Here is a 20,285-nt window from a genome sequence, read left to right on the forward strand (position 1 = left end):
TGCACTTCCTTTTGTTGACAACCTTATGATTTCCCCTTAATGCATTGTTTAGAATAGCAATTATGTGTCATTTCCCATTATCCTACACACAGAACTACCGTTGCTTTTCCTTCCAACAACTGATCGCAGAGAATATAGAAAGGATTCTTGTGCTGGTGAAACATGTCAAGACTGACAGCCCAGAGCCCAAGAGCCCTGTTTATGTACAGAACTGGTGTGTGGCCAGGCAGCTGGGTGAAGCCTCCCCTCCACCTTCTCTCAGATCCCCTCCCTCCCTCCCTCCCTCCCTCCCTCCCTCCCTCCCTCCAGGCTGGGAGGGAAAGCAGCTTTGGAAGAACCTTCTTTTCTCAGCCTGTTTCCTCTTGCCAGAGAAGACTGGCTCGCTCTCAAGACTGCAAGCATTTGACCACTGCAAATAACAGTGAGCATGTCAACTAGTTTTATTCACATCCCTCGCTAGGGAATCGGAAAGCCAAGGACACACTGGTGATTTCCCTGGTTTTATGGATCTCTACTCCCCCCAGGCCTGCAACACATTTTCGGTGCCTGTGTTCACAATGTCCTGGCATCTGCAGTGTGGGAAACCCGAACTGAGAGCCAACAGCCCCACAGCTTCTCCCTATTAAAATGTGCAATTGGATTTCACATGCGTGTTTCAAACACCATTCAAGGCATGATTTACAGGCTACTGTCTAGCCCCACAGCTGTTTTTTCATGCCCCAGACTTAGTCGTTTCTAGGAATCCACCACTCAGCCCCCTAGCAAATAGTCACCCCAGTCTCAAACCTCTTTGGTCATTCCTGGGCATCCAAAACTAGGCAAGACCCACGGCAACGGTTCAAGACAGTATTTATTAAACGAATAAACTATTACTCTTTCCATGGAGTTACTCGCTCATGAGAATAGCCCATTTGATGTCTTCTTTCTGTTTACCCGCCTTCTAATCAAGCTTTTTTTTTTAAATCAAATTAAACTAATCATCGCTGACCCATTGATAAAGGTTATTTATATACATTAAAAATGGTGTAGGTCCAATGACTTCTGTGTGGGCCTCACTACAGAGCTGCCACCAAGGGCTTTCACGGTCGCTGTGTTCTTTCTACAGAAGGGAAAAGAAAACACTTTTATATATTGCAAATTATCTTCCTGTGCTCGAATAAAGACAGACTCTCTGTGTTCAGCAGAAAGTTAATATCCTACCATCATGTTTCTGCAACCACCCACCCCAAGGTCCTGACCTCATCTTCCAAGAATCTGAAATCACTCCCCAAAAAGGTTAGACCTCAGGCTTAGGGTTATGGTTGGTTCAAAACCATGCTGACAGTCTCCTCTATATGTTTGGTCTTAAGCTGTCAGAGGACCAGAATCGTTCTGTGTTCATTTATGCTTCTTCCGTGCCCAGTGCAGCTTCTTGGCAGAGTAAGGTCTCGGGTACAGTGAGGGATCTGTGGGATTCCCTTGCCCTGTGACTGACGCCCACCTTTCAAGGGAGGAGGACAAAGGGGAAAAAAAGGTGTGCTATTGAGACAAAGGTCCCAGGAAAAGCCCTTGCTGGAAATGGGGTGTGGACGGATCAATTTCACCCAAATGGCTCCGCAGGTATAGCATCCATTTCAGATGAACACACTTAATTAAAAATCATGTTAATAAATATCCTACAATTTGCGTCCAATGATATTTTGCCCTTTGTTGTAGCGTACCAATCTCTTCCGATGAAGAGAATCTCAAGGTCCTATTTCACATGTGCTCCCTGCCTCATCCCCCGCCCCCCACCCCCCAGTTCTGAGACTCCAAGTTTTCCAAGAAAACAACAACAATATGCACCAGACTTCCTCCTATACTTTAAACTAATACACAGCAATTGAGAAGATTCACTTTATTACAAGCCACAGTCATAATAACAAAGCCTATCCTTGTTAAACCAAAGTCCTTTAAGACAGGAATACTGGTAAGGAGCACTTGTGTTTAACACAGCATTTGATGACTGAAAAGGCGAGGCCACCAAGTTCCCTAACTCAATAAAGGCAGCTCTAGTCTCGGAACTCCCCTGCCCTTCTTCCACAACTGTCTTTCTGCAGACCTCACGAAGGAAGATTATTCGTTGACTCTTTTGATAATCTGATAATCAGACCACGTTGACATGTTGGGCTGTCAGATCTGCAGGTTACCTGAAGAGACTATCTTTTTAAACCTTTAGATAACTCCAAATTCATACTTCTTAGAAATGGCCCCAAAGGCCAAAAGTGCAATGAAAGGATGAAAATCACAGCAATGAAATGACCATGTATTGAATACCCACCATGTGTCAGATGTGCTGGGCGTTTAATGCGTGTGCCTTTTCTCCTTAATCTCTCAAGATAATCAGTGGAGGGAGTATCGTTATCCGATTCTATGTGCATGCAGAAGACTGCCCGGGAAAATACAACTGGCATTGAGAGAAGTCAGACTCGAAGCCAAGCCTTTGTTGCAAAGAGCCCATGAACTTTCCTTCCAGTCCCACTAAGCTCCTCCCAAGAATGAAACAGTAGACCTTGGGAACAGTTCATTCCCAGACTGGGAGGAACTCGAGCTGGTAGTAGATGTCTGGTTACTGGAGGTGCTGCAAAGGGGATTCGAGCACGAGAGGCAGGGAAGGAGCAGCTCTCGGGTCTTCCACATCCCTGAGAATCTGCATGCTTCCTGCTGTCCTCAGCACCTGATTCCGCGGTCACCTGAGGTAAGCCGAACGACCAAAACGCCTCTGTTTTTCTTGGTCTGGTCAAAACAATAAACCAGCCTTTTGCTCCACCCACACCCTACAGCTTTGGGTACGCGGCCAGTGAGGAGAGTCCTCCATGGCTTCCTGTATTTCTTCTGAAGCTCCAAGCCTGGGCAGTTAGACCCTCCTCCCAACTGCTACTTCCTTAACATCCTCTGGCTCTAAGAAATCACATTACCCCCAAATTATCTTGTGACGGAATCAGACATACCTGCCCCATCCACTCCCCCTTCCCTCTCCTCCTCTGTTTCCTATAGAGCGGAGAGGGGCACCCAGACATACTTCATGGGTTTTGTTTTTGTTTTTGCTCTTTGAAACAAGACGGGACATAAGTAAGTAACTAAGTAAACAATGAAATAAGTCTGCCTGGCGTCCTATCCACTTTCTTGCTTGCAACCACACGGAAGACTCCAACTCTAGTCCATCCACACAGCCAACGCTCGCGTGAGTCTAGACTGACATTTATGCCGCAGCACCAGACACCCACCGAGGGCACTTCACCTTCCCACTCCAATTTCTCTACGGTTTCAACCTTTCCACATTTCTTCCTTCACTTGAACCGTCAGGTTTTTGCATACGATTTTCCTCTAGAAAGAATGACTGGCAATTGATCCCAGCCCTCCTCAACCTTAGGTGGTTAGCTGGGGCTTGGGAGCCCAATATTACCATTAGAGTCTTCTACTTCTTCGGCAGGGGTGGCTTTCTGGGAGGAGTGGTGAGCGTGTGAGGAGAGCAGACTGACAATCCGTGGCCTGGGGAGGGTCAGGGCTTTTCCGTGGACCTTGAGGGAGTGTTCCTTCAACTGGCTGATTGTCATGGTGGAAAACGAGCACCAAGAACACTTGTAGGCATGTTCACCTGGAAGACGACGGCGGGAAGGGGCAGAACACGAAAAAGAGGGAAGGGTATAAGGTGGGGTGGAAAACAAAATGACATAGTTAAGTCATGCGAGAGAAGACAGAAGTATCTCTGCAACTTCATGGTCTAAGAAGCCCTCACGGACCAACTACCTGCCCCTTCCCACAAACACAACACTCCTCTGGGATTGAAACTCTTCAATGAGCTCTGTGATCAAGTGCCCTGGTCCCTCTTCATTTCGTGCTCTACTTACAGGGATGAGCCTATGAACTGATTCCCCAACAGGGAGTGAAACCAAATGCCCATGATCCCTCCTTCAGAAAGGTGTCCCAGTCTCTCGTTCTCCCTCTCCACTTGAAAGGACCATGTTGGCTTTCATTCCAGGGCGCTTTTTATCATCTGCAGAATATAATACACTTAATTCTTACTCCAAGAGCCTATCAGGGGCTTTCCAAGCACAAGGTAACTAAGCACAAACTCTATTGTGCTATTTTCATTCTTTACGTCTTCGCTGACTATACACCTCCTCAATTCCACACATCCTAGTTTTTTAGGGGTTTTTTTGTTTGTTTTGGTAGCAGTTCATAAACCTCAGCATAAAACTCCATGTTCCTACCTGATCAATAGTGCAGAAATGAGTAAAAATAAGTCATTTCTTTAAGTTTTATTTATTTATTTTGAGGAGAGGAGAGGGGAGAGAGAGAGAGAGAGAGCAAGAAAGCATGCATGCATGGGGGAAGGGCAGAGAGAAAGGAGAGGGAGAGAATCCCAAGCAGGCTCCACACTGTCAGTGCGGCACCCAACACAGGGCTTGATCTCATGAACCATGAGATCATTACCTGAGCCAAAATTAAGGGTTAGATGCATAACTGACTGAGCCACCCAGGCGCCTGAAGTCATTTCTTTAAAAGAGAGCAAGATAGTTGTATATGTATAAACGTGTGTGTGCGTATCTCCAATATTCTTCTATAAACAGGACATTTCAGTAAAAGTAGGCATTTTTAATTATTTTTATACCACTGAAATATGGCACAGATTACTACGATCCAACGAGACAATGATTTACCTTTGCCCTAAGTCAGCTTTTAAATTAACCACATTTTAAAAAGCCAGGTTGTGAAAGGGGCATGCTTATGTTGTTGGACAAACACTGGTTACATCGACTCAGAAAGCAATTTTGTTTTCTTATGACAATAGGCTTAGAATGCTCACGTTTGCAGCTAGATAGCTGCACTTCTCAGAGTTCCAATTAAGAAAATATTCTTTAATTTTCTTTAATGTTTATTTTTGAGAGACAGAGAGAGACAGAGTGCAAGAAGGGAAGAGGCAGAGAGAGGGAGGGAGACACAGAATCTGAAGCAGGCTCCAGGCTCTGAGCTGTCGGCACAGAGCCTGACATGGGGCCCGAACTCACAAACCGTGAGATCATGACCTGAGCTGAAATCGGATACTTCACCGACTGAGCCACCCAGGTGGCCCTAGAAAATACCCTTTAATACATAGGGATTTCCAGGAGTATGGAAACAATTAAGTAAACACCAACACAGCTTCTTGATGAATGATCATTCATTAAAATAAATTCTTGAAGAATTTATAAATATTTTAAAGGGTGGAATATATAAGAATTTATAATATAAAAAGCAGCAAAAAAATAAAATCCTGACACTCAGAAAAACAAATAAAAAGGCACAATATTTTGTAGATTAAATTATAATCACAACTGTTAAAAAATCATTATAGAGGAAATGGTTGAAAGGAAATGTTATCAAATGTTAACAACAGTGGTCTTCAGATAATAAGATTATGGGTGACTGGCTATTTCTTTCATTTCCAAAATTTCTCTAATGAGCATGAGTTTTTCCACATTTATTTTTAAGGTGAAGTTTTAAAACCGGAGGAGAGGAAAGAGAAGGAAGAGGAGGGAAAAAAAGGAGCAGAAAAGACCTTTAGCAATGAAAGTCTTGCAGGCCAGTGGAAACGACCTGTGGACAGATGAGAAGGGAAACCCCTGCCCCTGCTTGTACTGAGCTCAGGCGGTTGCTTCCGGGCCACCTTGAAAATCACTAAGTGGTTTCCCACGTGAAGTGAGCACAGCATCTCCAGTTCTGCCTTAAGCCTCTGCTTTACCGCTGAGGACTCCCAGAGCATGTACGGCCAAGAAAGCCTTGAAGAGAACTACGGAGAACCTTGAGTGACGCAACGAGCTATAGCCCAAGGCAGAGGAGAAGTTCACAGTCAGATGACCCAAACAAGAACATCAGTCACTTGTCGCCCCAGCTGTTATCCAGGAGTCAGGATAATGGCGGCTTGTGAACAATGGTGTTTATTACTATGATAAATATGAATATATATAATATTAATTACAAAATAACATATACATGTAGATGTTCATATATATTAATGACTGTATTATAATACCATTGCCTTCCTTAGTCCATTTAAAAAATTTTTAATGCAAGCCTGCCACATGAACCTGGTTGGGTAGTTGCAAGTAGCACATCATAAAAGAGAATTCAAACCCAGATTATCCGATCAGACTATAGGATTTCCACCCTTTAAAATAAAACAATCCATCCAGAATAGACAAGAGGAGTCAAGAGTTCTGGAAAATGTGTTTGGCTTTCTCTAAGTCAAGCCACTCTCAGTGGCTAAAAGCCATGCCATGGACACCAAGGTTCCAAGGTGTGCAGAGAAACAAATTACACCGTGTCCCCACCCCACTTCCCGCTTTCTGAAGGCTTCCTTCTCGTCAACCAGTGAGTACAGAAGGCCAGTCTGCTTGGTCAGCTCAGTGCCCTGGAGTCAGCAGGCAGCCTCTGGCACTCTTTTCAAGTCCTTCCCACAGGCCAAATCATTTACCCAACTCCCACTGCTTAAAGTGCTTTTGACAAGGAGACCTATGAGAAAAACTCCCCAGGATGGTGTCCCAACTGAATAATTTACAATATACACACATTAGGAAGTAGTGGTTTGAACCCTGAAGCTTCTTACTCCATAGCCTTTAGAAGAATTTTCCTGAAAATATAAAAATACTAACAGACGAACAGAAGTCCATATAGCCAGTCTCCCCGTCCCATCCGCAGCCCAGTGGGGCGTAGGGCAGCTGGATGGCCTCAGTGGCTTTACTCCATTAAGCCAGACCAACAGGACCCAACACCAGGAAAGGTGGTCCAAACCTGAGAGGGCCACGGGGTGCTGTGGAGCTGGGCTTCTGCGAGTGACTGACGACACCACAGAGAGGCCCCCAGACCCCACTCCACTGCCTTTCCTGCAGGACACCTCTTTCCTCTCTTGGCTGAGCTCTGATTTTGCTACCTGTGGGCATCCTCCATCACATGCAAAAAAGAGAGAACAGCAGCATCTTGTCAGTGATAAGGATGTAGGTTTTTGTTCTGGAGTCAAATTATTAGTGAATGATCTACATGGCCTTGAATAGGTCACTTAATTTTGAGTCTCTGTATCCTCATATGACACGAAGGGTGACAACACCACCTACCCTTTAGGAATGTCATGAGGATTAAATAGTATGATGAATATAGCATGCTTAGTGCAGAGCCTGGCAGGTAAGGGATGCCCATGAGGCAAGCGCAATGAGATGGAACAACAGAGTTACAGAGACCAACAAAGCTCCTGGACACTCATGACCCACAGTCATTTCTTATCTGATGTACAGCAACATATCAAAGGGCATCTCGTGAGAAATCTCACATGTCTTGAGTACTTTGTCCCTCTGAACTTCCTCAAGATTATACTTTTATTTTAGTTGGGAATTATCTTTAGTGGATGTAACAATTCATGCATTCCCATTAGAAGGGCTGGGTGATTTAGAAATTCCTCTAAAAACCAAAACCTGTTAGTAGCATTAATCAACTATGACATGGGTGACATGGGCTTGGTAGCATTTTGGTTTTGGGTGATTCTATAAGTTTTCTTTGTGTTTCTTCATTAGATTAAAATAGAAATGAGCACGCAACCATGTCAAGAAAACCTTCTCATGTGTGGGACAAGAGACTGAATTTCACTCAGGGAAGACCACTGGATTTCCAATTCAGAGAACCTGTGCATCAGGGAGCCTAACTCACCAGCATGAGCTTTGAGTATATGTGTTTTCAGCCGGCTGTTATAGGAGGACTTGAAGGAGCAGAGTTTGCATCGGAATGGTTTATGGTGTCCGTGGTGGGTTTGCATGTGGCGATCCAAACTTGATGGGGCAGAGAAATAGAAGAGAAAGAAAAATGACAGGATTATCAATTACATGTATTTTCTCACTGCCCTTTTCTAGCAATCCCATTTCTAAGGTGTTCAAAGTCATTTTGTTACTTTCCAAGGGCAATGCTTACCCAAAACAACAACAAAAATGGCAAGAGTGACCGCACCTGTTCCAAAGGGAGGGGAGGCTAAGGGAAGGAAGAGATCAAGAGCCTTTTTGGATTGAGAGACCTGGCAGTGCGAACAGGCCATAGTAAACCCTCATTTTCCCTTCTTTAGAAGCATGTAGAATTGGAAGAGGGCATCCAAAGACAAAAGGTAAAATATGGAGAATTCAAGTTTTCTGCCAAGTCAGTGAGGAGTACCTATCAAATAGTCCTTTAACTTATTTCCAAAAAAAAAAAAAGAGTTAGAGAAATTTTGCATTTAAAAAGGACTTTTTTAAACCTCAGTCCTACATCCGTGGAGAACACTCAAGAGGGGAAGGGAAGTGTCAAAGTACTTGAGCTACTTGCAACGGACTGTCATGTTTCCAGCGCCTTTGTAAATATGGAGGCAAAGTGCAGGTGTGTTTGAAGAAAGTCATGTGATCCAAAGGCCCAGTCATCCCTTCTGATAAACAAAACCATGTTCACTGTACCTCAGTCTTCCAGAGCAACTTATAAAGAAGTTATTTAATTATAGTGAACTCCCAGTATTTCATAATGATTGCTAAAAAAAATAATAAATCTACCAAACAAGGTGTGGGAAGAAGTTCTAATTTGTACCAGTGCCCCAGAGAACTAGATTCCCTTCTAAATGACTCACATGGGATCGGTGCTGCTTACCATTTAAATACATAATGTTCTCCTGAGCTCCAGAGCAGCACTTTCAATCGCCTCCGGACCTCTCCCTCTGGGTGTCCTTTAGCTTCCTTAAACTCAACTAGCCCTAAACAAAGCCATCGGTTTTTCTCCTCCGAAACTAACGCTCTTCCTCATTTCCTTGCTTCTATAGAGGACACGACCATTCTCAGTCAACCAGACTGAACCCCTAGGTGCCTTCTGTACTTTACTTTGCCTCTCATCCCTCACTCCCTGCATGAAGGCAATTTGTCCAAGTCATGAAGATCCGACTTCCTTTAACCATTCCCAAAGTCCCATCCGAACTTCTTGGATCAGCTACTACGACTGCCTTCTAATTGCTCTCTCCCGTCTTTTTTTCAACTCAAGAGCATGAGCTATGGAGTCAGGCTGGTTGGGATCAAATCCCAGCTAATGCTTATAAACCGTGTGGCCTTGGCAAGTTACATAAACCTCCTCACTTTTCTTACCCACAAAATGGAGACGGTCATGGGACGACACCTCGCTGGGCTGATTTAAGAATAAAGTGAGATAATACCTGAAGGCACCTAGCGTGCTGCCTGACACACAGGAAGGCTCAGTAAATGTTAGCAATTATGACTTACTCCTTTCAGAGACTTCCTTTTGCCAGTACTATAAATGACAAAGTATTATTTCCACATTCGAAGACTCCAAATATGGTCTCTACTCAAGTATTCAAACTTTATCTTCCATTATTCTTTTACCTAGAACTTACAGATTAGTGACATTGGACCGCCAGCTGGGCCCCCACGAGCCTCACACTCTGCTCCAAAGCCTTATGCTCTCATCCCTTCCTCCAGGTTGCACATCCCTTCCGAACTCTTCAAGTCCTGTCTTCCTACTTTAAGACTCGACTCAAATGCTCCCTACTCCGTAAAACCTTCCCGATTCTTCCACAGTGGGTGGATCACTTCCCTTCTTTGAAGCTTCATAGCATTTTATTGCTGTATTTTTGAAAGATATGTGCCTTATTTTGCTGAGTCATTTGTGAGCTTGCTGGCTTGATTTATAACTCAACTAGACCCTAAATTCCCTTAGCGCAGTGACCATGGTCTCTTCATCTTTTGTATTCCCCTTTATATCCACCCTCCCAACGCCCCCAGCACATTGCTTAGCACAGGGCGGATCCGTGTATGCGCTACGATTTGTTGAGATTCTACGGGGTGTCAGAAAGCAGGCTAGATGCTGCTGAATAAATACTCCTTGAACTCTTGAGAAGTACACAGTGGCTCTGATGACACAGATGAACCATGAGGCTCCGTAGAATAAAGAGTCTGTAACCCCTCCTCCCTCTGTAAAAGCATCGCCTCCTCCTCCCTTTCAACAACTAACTGCACTTTATCTTTTTGAGAAGCAAACAGCCCAACATTTATTTTAATTATCGTAAAAATAAACAGCAGGTCAGTCTCGCAATTGGTCACCGCCATCCAAGACGGTGGGACACATTGTTGCACGTGTACCTCTCTTACACAGTTCAAAGACAAAGGCAACAAACGGTGGCTTCTTCTCAGAACCATCGCTTTTCCCATCACCCCCGAAAGCCTTACACAACACCCCAAATCTACAATTCCAAAGCTGTGATGGGCCTTGGGCAGCTCCTTCTCCTCACTGGCCCTGTCCTTCAAGCATCCCTTTGGCATCAGTAACTTCTTTACTTTTCAAGATCAAGCAATGATCCTTTGGTCACATGGGTCGACAGTCCTAATTTTACCTCCTTAGGCCACTCAGTTTCCCAAATGGAACTTTATTTCCTCAACTGATGATTCGTTTCTGGGTGAATGTCTGACAGATACACCAGGACATTTGTCTGCTTTCTGGTCTTCCCTCTTGTAAATCATAGCAGTGCCTCCAAAATACTCATTTAAAAAAACGCCTGTATTTACCAGGCGTAGTTAATGTTAGGTAACCTCCTATTCTCAGTCCCATTTGACAGACGAGGTGACTGAGGCTCAAGGGAACGTAACCAACGACACAGCAGGCACAAACCTTGAGCGGGGCTTTCTGACTCCTCCAAGCCTCTCCTGCTCTAGCTTAGCCGAGCACTAGCTGACCGCTACGGCATCTCCTCCCCGTCACCCGCTTGCGACCACTCGATAGCACTTACTTGTGCCTGAAAGCGGAAACAAAGGAGCAATACTGGCAGCTGTACTTGTCCTCGCGGGTAAACATGGCCAGGGCCAGATGGCTCCTCTCATGAGAACGCAGCCCCTGCATGGACATCAGGACTCTGTCACATTGACTACAATGGTATCCCCCCGGCCGGGTTTCATCCTCCAACATTCCATCAAGCAAGCAGTGTTCACCATCCACCCGGTCCACCAGGGCGCCAGTGGCATCTTTGGCTGCTTCCAATCCATCCAGGAACAAGTGGGAGGGGTCTTCGGCCTCCTGCTAAGAGAACCACACACACACACATGCCCCACCAACAAAATAAATATCCAGCATCATCGTCTCCAGCTCTCCTCCTCTCCCTTCATTCTCCCAAACTCCTCAGGACTTCCTGGTAAAGCTTCCTCCCCTGCCTCTCCAGCTCCCCCTAGAGGGAGGGCAAACCCGACTGCCACTCTTCATGCAGTGCTGGTGATCTGAGGACACGGCTGCTACTGCCTGGGAAGCATGAGAGAGGGGTTCTCCCAACTGTGGAGACAGTTCACTCACTTATCTCCCATCTTAAAAAGAACACACTGCAATCCCACTCGAACCAACAGAAGGCAGGGTTAGGGTGATGGCTCAGAGAAAAGAAAGGAAGGAAGAAAGGAGGGGGAAAAAAGCAGAGCAGTCTGGGCATCTAGGAGCCGCGGGCCCCCCTTAGAAGTGAAGGAAAGGGCAGGATCCTGCCCCTCGCCATCCGTGCTCACCCCCACCCTGCGGAGGGTGACTTCACCCACTGACTGAAGGCTGCTGTCTGATCCGCCGAAAAAATTAAGGAGCAGCCTGGTTCGAAGTCACTCATGTTTGGAGGTGACTCCGTGGGTTACTGATTACACACGAAGAGCTGCTCTGTCTCCCTCGAGTGAGTCCAGGAAACAAGCCTGGGACACACCGAGGTGGCGTGGAAGAAGCGGGCCGCCGTCGCCCCTGGGCGCCACCGTTCTGCGGACAGCCAGCGGGCTTCAGTCTTCAGTGAAGAAAAGCAGGGACTTTATACGTCCATGCTACGTGGGCAAAATAGGACACAAGATCAAGAAGGGCAGATTTCACGTATCTAGAGAGAAAGAGCAGAGTCCTGAACCCACTAACTTCTCTGCTCAAAAATACGCGCTTCGCCACGTCCCGGAAGGCAGGGGTGGCGGCACGGCTCCCAAAACGTGGGCTGCTATTTAGGAGTACGACGTTCAAAACGGGCGGCCTAGTGAAGGTCAGGGGGAGCAGGGGAGGCACTGGTCAGCGACAAACCGGGAAAGGGAACGAAGGAGACAAATCGGGTCAAGGGGTTCTCGGGGCCTGCTGTGACTGGGGGGCTTTTGGTTTTAGACTTCACGTTTCTTACACTCCTCAGAGGACCCAGGGTAAGAAGTAAAGGATTCTCCTGGGCTCTCTGCACCGTCAGCCAGATGAGAACAGTTAAGAAGTCACGCAGTGGGAGGAGCAGAAGATGATGGGAACAGGACCCACTTGATTCCTTTCAAGAGCTCGGGCAACTTGGAAGAGCAAACACCTAATGGCACTAAATGCAGAACAGAAGGGCGACCCAAAGCCTCCTGTACCGAGAGGCCCGGATCTTCTGTTTCCACCAAACTATCCGCGTGGAAGGGAACCAGATCGAAACGCGACCAGGTCGAGACACGTAAGATGAAGAAGGTCCAACCTGCAAAAGAATCAAAACAAGCCAGACCGATCCAAGCACAGCTCAGGAATGCCCACATTCTGGGCCGCCCTTTCCTGAGCTGCTTTGAGCAACGGGGTTAATAAGTAACTCGAATGGCTCACACACAAGAGCGCTCATCCAGACCCCCCCGCCCCAGTTCTCACCTTCACAGCGGCGGACACGGCCGGGACGCTGCCGTACTGGACGTGTTTCCGGAGATGATTGCAGATGGCTCGGAGCGTCGGGTGCACTTCCACACAGAATTTACACTTGTAGCCCACCACCTTCCTCTCCTTGATCTTTGGCACCTCTTCTAAGTGACCAAAAGGCTGGTAAAATACAGTGGTAGCCATCAGTACTCCGAGCCCTCCCTCAAATGCCGGCATTTATTCTCGTAGCGTACTAGCAGATTTTATTTCAAAGCGGATTAGCAGGTTAAAAACCAAGGGAGAAATATGTGAGTATTTTTACATAACGAATTCATCAGAGTCATGGCACACTGCCTACTATGCAAAGTCTCCGGAACCCAAATATGTTACAGCTTGTGAGTAGAGAAGATTTCTGTGGAGAAGCCTCATCGTCACTGCCACCAGGTTATCTGCCTTTGAGACCAATTTCAACTACGCAGGTGAAACGTTGCACAGCTACGCCATTAGTGAACTTCTTGACCAAGACAAACAAACAAACAAAAATCTACTCCTGGAGATGTTAGGTTCATGTAGCCGACACTGCAGACCAAAACATGGCTGAGAGGTGCTAGTGACACCAAGAGACGGCCCACAGCTGCCTTAGAGAGCGAGCGTTGTCGTGTAACTAGGCCTCAGATAAGGCTACTTGGCAGAAGGAAATACAGAGAAACCACCCTGACCCTCCCCTGGGGAGCCTCGGGAGGGGGGAGCAGGGAGGGGAACAGGCCGTGGGGAAGGGTGAGCACAGAATGGGGGATAATCAGGCTCGAAACGTTTAATTGACTTATTGAGCTCTCTGGCAAGCTAAGTCACTAGGAAGCCTGTAGCAGTCTGGCTGGCAACGAAGAAGTGCATGTGGGCACCAGTGATGAGAGGCCTCCTGGGGGAAGGGAAATCAAAACATATCCTTACCCTCTCTTGTTTGAAATCTGCAAAAGCACCATCTGCATATTTCTGCTTGCTCAAAAGCTGTTTCCTCCTCTCCTGACGTTTGGCACGCTTCTGGAATTCCTCATTGTGAATGTTCAAGTGTGAGGTCAGCTCCGCTGTGCTTTGCAGTTTGCTATCACAGTGCTTACACTGGTAGGCGGGGCTCTGCAAGCGGGGGCCGCTGCCCAGAATGACGAAGTCCCTCTTCAGGTCCCGACTGTGGTGGTCAGTGTAATGCATACACAGCAGCTCCGCCGTGCTGAAAGACAGCTTGAAGCACTTGACGCAGCGGAACGGGAGCCACTCGATCTCCTGGGCCTCGCCTCCCTCCACCTCGGCTTTCTCGAAGCTGCCTCTCTCCTCCTCTTCCAACAGCAGCGGCTTCTCGTGCTCGTCGGCATAGACGGCGGTGAAGTAGCCGCCCAGCTTGCTGGCGTGCTGCTTCTTGGGGAACACCCCCGGGTGGCGCTTCATGTAATGGGACACGATGCCCTTCTTGCTGAAGGACTGGAAGGAGCACAGGGAGCACTTCTTCTTCTCCACGGCCCGCCGGAGCTCCTCGCTGAGCTGCGGGGAGTCGTCCTTGGGCGGGGACGGGATGATCACCTTGCTGGGCTTGTCGCTGATGGTCCTGGAGGCCGCCAGGCAGTGCGTGTAATAGGCGTCGATGTCGTGGCGCTTCTGGTAGTGGGCCGCCAGCCCTTTGCGGATGGGGTTGGTGTAGGCGCACAGGGCGCACTTGAAGAGGTTGTTCTTGCCCTCGGGCTGGGCTCGCACGTTGTTGTGCTTGATGCGGTAGTGCCTGGCGATGCCCTTCCTCGTGGAGCAGAAGTACTTGCACAGCTGGCAGCGGAACACCGTGTGGGAGACCAGGTGCGAGGTAGAGAAGTGAGACGTGGACACGGGCTCCTCTCCCACCTCCTCCTCGGTGATGGACACCTGGGAGGGGCTCACCTCAGTGGTCATCTCGGGCTCGAGGGAGACTGGCAGCTTCGGGGGCGACTGGGAAAACACATCAAATTCAGGCTGATTGTGATACTTCTCGTAGTGGATTTTGAGCTTCTCCAAGGTGCCGTGCGTGTACGGACACAGTTTGCAGCGGTAGGCGCCGTAGCCTTGCTTGAAGATCCTGCTCGTCTCCTCCACGTCGTTCTGGGCGATGTCGGCAGACTGCTCCACGTCGTGCACGAAGTCCTCAGCGGTCACCTTGATGGCCGGGTGTCGCTTCTGGTAATGGGTCAGGACGCCGTGGATGCGGGTGTTGATGTACGGGCAATGCCTGCATTTGTAGACGGCGCCCGGGTTGATGTCGATGTCCTGGGCGAAGTCAGCAGCCTTCACCTTCATGCCGGGGTGCTTCTTCCCATAGTGGGTGAGGAGGCCGTGCAGGTTGTTATATTCGGACTGGCACACGGTGCACTGGTATGGGGTGGACGATATGGCGGGGTTGGCGGAGGCCAGCTGGATGCTTTTCTCGGGGGAAAGCCGGGCATCCTCCGGGCATTCGGCGTCCTGCTCGGGGAGCGGAGCGGGCATACTGTTGTCACAATTCACGGGGCCCACCAGCTCTTCGGACGGAGGGATGACATTCTCGACGGCGTCTTTCTCCTTGATGATATCCAGCAGCACCGACTCGTCACCATTCATGGCCCAGGGATGGAATGCTTGGTAGTGATTGGTGATGTCCCAGATGGACATGGCCTCGAAAACACAGTCTCGGCATCTGTACGTTTTGGCTTCGGCGGGCATGGTGAGAGAGGGAGGGGATGGGTCGGGCCCGGCCCAGAGTTTGGTAGCCATGTAAGTATAGTCAACATAGTGCTCCGGATGCCTCCTCTGGTAATGTAGGAGCAAACCGCTGGGCTCTGTGTGGGAGTAGATGCACCACTCGCAGTGGTAGCCAGCTTCTATCGAGCCGTCTAGAAATGCCCACCGCATGATGGACGTGACTGTGGCCTTCAGGGCAGGGTGGTCTTTCTTGATATGCTTCCTCAGTGCATAGAAGTAGGGGGAGGTATACGAGCACTGCCTACACTTGAGCGCTCGCAGTTTGGTTTTGTCCCGCTCCACGGCAGAGGGGGCGACAAGCACACAGCTGGCAGGCTTCTTCTGGTTGCGGTCACAGAGGCTTCGGATGGTGGCCGTGTGTTGCCGGATCACGTCCGCGTTGGCCTTGAAGTCTCGGTGCTTCTTCTGATAGTGAATGAGTACACCTTTGACCGTCCGGTTCCCGTAATCACAGTGCTGGCAAAAGAACATCTCATTCTCCACAGGAGGGCCTTCTCTCTCAGAGCTGCTTCGGTTCAGCTGTTGCATGGGGGCGGGTGGCCGGGGGGAGCCTTGGGGCCCCTCGGACCCTCTCATCATTGCAGCTGTGGGAGGAGCCTGTCTGATATATTTGGCAGTAACCTTTATTTCTGGGTGTCTTTTCTGGTAGTGGACAAGCACTCCCACAACTGACCGATTGCTGTAGGAACAGTGTTTGCAGTAGTAAAGCTCAGTACTGAGGTCTGGTGGCGGGGGTTGTGGGGGGGGTGGGGAACCCATGTTGGACATTTTGGGAGACATTGGAGCACCCACCTCAAATGATAATTGAGAAAGGGCAGAGCCCCTGTCCACAGACACCATTCGCATGGTTTTCTGGATCCTAAAGTAGGAAGCCTTTTCTTCAGGGTGTTTCTTCTGATAATGAACCAAGACAGAATGCATGTTGGGGCTTGCGAACGAGCAAACGTCACAATCGTAAACGACAACAGTGTTAACTGAGGGGTCCTTCTGATTTTCACATTCTGGAGTAAAGGTCTTTGAAGGAGTGCTTTTATTAAATGTAGCTGGCAGACCGCCACCGCGAGCCACGGGAGTGGAAGTCGCCATGCTCTTGGGGGCCGAATTCAGAATCTCCCTCAGCGTCTGGGATTCCGTACTCAGCCCTTCCTGCTGCTCCACGACGTAGCTGGAAAATATCATTGCGTTGTTAATCTTCACCGTGGGATGCATTCTTTGGTAATGTGGCATCAGGCTTCGGACATTCGGGCTCGTGTAGGAACAAAACCGACACCGGTAGATCAGGTCCGAATGGTCGAAGTTGAGTACATTCATGGCTTCTGGGTGGTGTTCGCCGTAGTGCTGCTGCAGGTCTTCAAAGTTGGTGTAATCGATGTAGCATTCCAGGCACCTGTACACTGCACTGTGATCGTTGGGGTCCAAGATGTACCTAAAGCTGAATTTAATGTACGGGTGCATTCGTTGGTAGTGGGTGCTGACGCTCCGGGCAGATTTGTTGTTAAAGTCACAGTGTTTGCAATAGTAAAGCCTTCCGGAGTCACCAAAGTCTGTGTTCTCGCTATTGTGCTCGGTTCCGTAGATAGGAGTCTGAGTGTTCAGCAGAGCGGTGTTGGCGACCTGGTGATCTTTCATGTTTGTTGAGGAGCCGTAATAATCCTCTTCATCTTCAGACAGGGTGAGCTCAATCTCCGCGCCGTTGGTGGCGTTGTAATCGTGGGTGACGCTTCTGAAGTTGGGCTCCTTCTGGGGCTCCCCGGCATCTCTTGCCCAGATCTGCTGGGCCGAAAAGGAAGTGGCCACCTCCATGACTGGCTCCGTCGGCTCTTCCTCCCTGTCCAACTCCACCTCTATCTCCACTTCGTTGTCGTCCTCTTCCTCCTCGTCGTCCTCCACATTGATCACCGCGTCCTCCTGCTGCTTCGTTTGGTTAATTTTGCTCTGCAGGTTGCTGGCTATCTCGTCAATCCTAGTTCTCTTCTTCACGGGCGATAAATCGAGGGGAAAGTCATTGGCGAGCTTCCGGGAGGCCTTAGCTACAAAATTGTTCTTGGAGGACAACCCAAGAATTGAGGTCTGGCTTTTCTTCACAGTGTTGCTGGAAGAGGGGTGGCTGTCTGTCTCGCTTTCCAGTGGCAGGCTTGAGGGCTGCCCCTCGAATTTTGGCAAGTTGTCACAGAACGAGTGTTTGTGCTGCTGATGGACTCGCAGCCCTTTCAGAGTCGTGGTGGAGTAACTACACATGGTGCACTTGTAAGGGTGCAGGGGCGGGGCTGGCACGGGAGGCTGCGGCTGCTGCGTCGGTGCGGGCTGGGGCTGCGGCTGCGCCGGTACCTGGTGCGGCGGCTGTAGCTGCGGTGGCTGCGGCTGGGACGGAGGCGGTGGTGGCGGCGGCGGCGGCGGCGGTGGCTGTTGCTGCTGCAAGGGATCCAGCAGGACTCCTGACTTCCTCCCGTTGATGCTCGAGCTCTCGTAAGACACCACACCTTCATTCAGCGAAGAAGAAATGCTCTCACTCTGCGAATTCACGGCATCCCAATCTGACGCTGTACCCGTGTGACACTGTTTGTGAGCGCCGAGTTTTAACGAGCTCTTGCAAGTAAACGGACACTCGTCACATTTATAGACGGCAGTCTTTCCGGACAAGTGGATGTTTTCTATGTGACGGGAGATGCTGCGTCGATGCATAGTGAGGAAAGGACAAAAGGGGCACTGGAACCTATTCATGAACCTTCGGAACGGAATCCCCTTGGTCTCCAACAATTTGTTGCCATCTGAGCCCATCAGCTGCTCCGCAGACATGCCGGAAGTCTGGTGATCCATGGCATTTAAGCCATTCTCACTGTCTATTTCGTTCAACTCCTCATCAGAACTGGAGTCATTCAGCATGCTGTTAGTTTCCAGGTCAGCAGAGGAGTTGGTCATGTCAGCCATCCCGTAATGCGATCTCTCCGCCAAGTTAACCAGGCCAGAGTTGTGAGGGGACTTCGGCTTCATCTGCGGGTAAGACACGGGTGAAAACTTGGAAGCGGACGAGGAATTGGGTCTCATGATGGAGTTACTGATGGAGCCGCGGAAGTTGGAGACGTTAGCGCTGGGCATCTCCCGGCTGGCAGCATTCATGGACAGATAGGTGGAATTGGAAGTGGGGCTGGGGGCGCTTTTGTTCTGCACTTCGGGGAGGTTCGTCCCTTCTTGCTGCTGTCTGAGGCTGGAAAGGATCTTGACCATACTGCGATGCTTCTTCATCATGTGGTCGCACCAGCGTTCCCGGCGGGGGGTCTGGTAGCTGCACCACTCACAGCAAAAGTTGCCTCGAGACTTGGTCAAAGGCTTGACCATAGACTCCAAGATGCTGCGCTCCACGACCTCTGCCGGCAGTTCTTTGCAGGGGTCCTGCAGAGACACGGGTGGGACCACGGGGTCTGGCATTGGAGCAGGGGCAGGGAGGGGAGCCGTGGTCTCCTTCAAGTTGTTTTTGTGATACATTTTCTGATGCTTAATGATTCTTGCCCTCCTCGGTGACTTGTATGTGCAAAACTGGCAAGAGAAGACCTTTCCAAATCCCTCGTGCATCATGATATTATAATTTAAGGATCCGGGAACAGGGGGTCCCGCCGAACTCCCTTCAGCTTGAGCTCCGTGGACCTTCCTTGTGTGTTCGATGAGGAGGTTTTTTGACCTGAAGTAGCGGACGCAGAACTTGCATTGAAAAAACTTGTTTGTTGGTTTGGGATTAGGGGCAATATGCTGACCGTAATATCCTGGACTGTGGCCATAGTAGCTTCCGGTCCCCAATGCGGTTGCATTTTGACCTAGAGAGAAAGCAGAAGGTAAATGAGAACAGAAAAGCAAACGAAAGAGAATTAAGAAATTCCATCATGCAAATCAATTTTTCTTTTCAGTTATTCTTCATTAATAAACATCACATTCAAGGGCCTAACGTCTCGAGATGAGGCCCTGAAGAGTATTAACGAAGCACTGATGAACTAGACATATTGCTTCTCGCAGGTGAAGATACAGCGTTTGGCTTCAGGAGCAATACTCACCTCATGGCCATTAATGTTCCCTATAGCTATAAAAACACAAGTTCCACACGCTGCGATATTCATTCTAGAATTTTACCAGACACTCTCTTGTCCTCCAAATCGAAAGGGAACTGAGAAACATAAAGAAGCTGAAAGGGCAATAACCTAGGATGCTCCAGAAGAGAAACATGATGCCCAGACCACAAAAATGGTTCCCAAGGAGCAATAAACTTTGACAAAGCCACACATATCAAGAACCATGGCTACAGGCTAAAAGTAGACAAGCACCATGAAATAGATCGGATACGCCGAGATTCTTCAAGATTTACCTGATAAATCCTCTGCGATTGCAAATTCGTCCTTTATAGAGGAATACTCCACCTCTGTCTGATTACTGGCATTCATGGACCCGGATCGTGGCTCGTTAGCATTGTCTTCAGCAACATCAGTTGGCTGCAGAAATGCCGTGTGGACATCCTGAATGTGCGCCTTGAGATCTTCATAAGACGGGGCTCTGAAGTCACAGCCATCGCACTGAAGCACCTCCATGATCTGGGCCTACCTTCTCACATTAGGAACCTGTGACAGAAGTCAGAACAAAGCCTCTTAAGAAATGCACTAACTGCATATCCCAAGTTGATGGGGCTACAAGTCCATTAACGGAAAAAATTCTAACATCGGCAGATTTCCGTTACTGAACTCTGCCAGTTGGAACACTGGCCAAAGACACGCAACCAGAGATAATAGGGACAATGTCCTTGACTTTGTAACTTCAAAGAAGGGGGGAAAGCCCAAATAAACATTTTCCAGTTTGATATAATAAACGTATCTTGAAATGCCATTTGTCAAGGAAACCCTTAA

The 20,285-nt window shown here is 48.7% G+C and overlaps 1 protein-coding gene across 14 annotated transcripts in view; it reads right to left on the minus strand.

The window, feature by feature from the left end:
• The window catches only part of ZNF462 (zinc finger protein 462), a 139,000-nt gene that overhangs the window by 61,228 nt on the left and 57,487 nt on the right, over positions 1-20,285 (minus strand). For 8 of the 14 annotated variants that reach the window (XR_008291049.1, XR_003412774.2, XM_027034765.2 and 5 more), the window contains 8 exons: positions 19,754-20,003; positions 13,597-19,211; positions 12,661-12,825; positions 12,396-12,496; positions 10,992-11,079; positions 10,793-10,896; positions 7,699-7,817; positions 3,425-3,616 (listed from right to left, as the gene is read on the minus strand). Coding sequence is in view for 11 of the 14 variants with exons in the window: in XM_027034765.2 (XP_026890566.2) it covers positions 3,425-3,616; positions 7,699-7,817; positions 10,793-10,896; positions 10,992-11,079; positions 12,396-12,496; positions 12,661-12,825; positions 13,597-19,211; positions 19,754-19,973 (6,604 nt within the window). In the remaining 3 variants the exon portion in view is untranslated. Of the gene's footprint in view, positions 1-3,424; positions 3,617-7,698; positions 7,818-10,792; positions 11,080-12,395; positions 12,497-12,660; positions 12,826-13,596; positions 19,212-19,753; positions 20,004-20,285 lie in introns of those variants that run through there. The other 6 variants (XM_053204840.1, XM_053204842.1, XM_053204841.1 and 3 more) reach the window with 6 other exon arrangements.

The sequence above is a fragment of the Acinonyx jubatus genome, chromosome D4 (genome assembly GCF_027475565.1).
Source record: "Acinonyx jubatus isolate Ajub_Pintada_27869175 chromosome D4, VMU_Ajub_asm_v1.0, whole genome shotgun sequence".
NCBI classification, from domain to species: Eukaryota; Metazoa; Chordata; class Mammalia; order Carnivora; family Felidae; genus Acinonyx; species Acinonyx jubatus.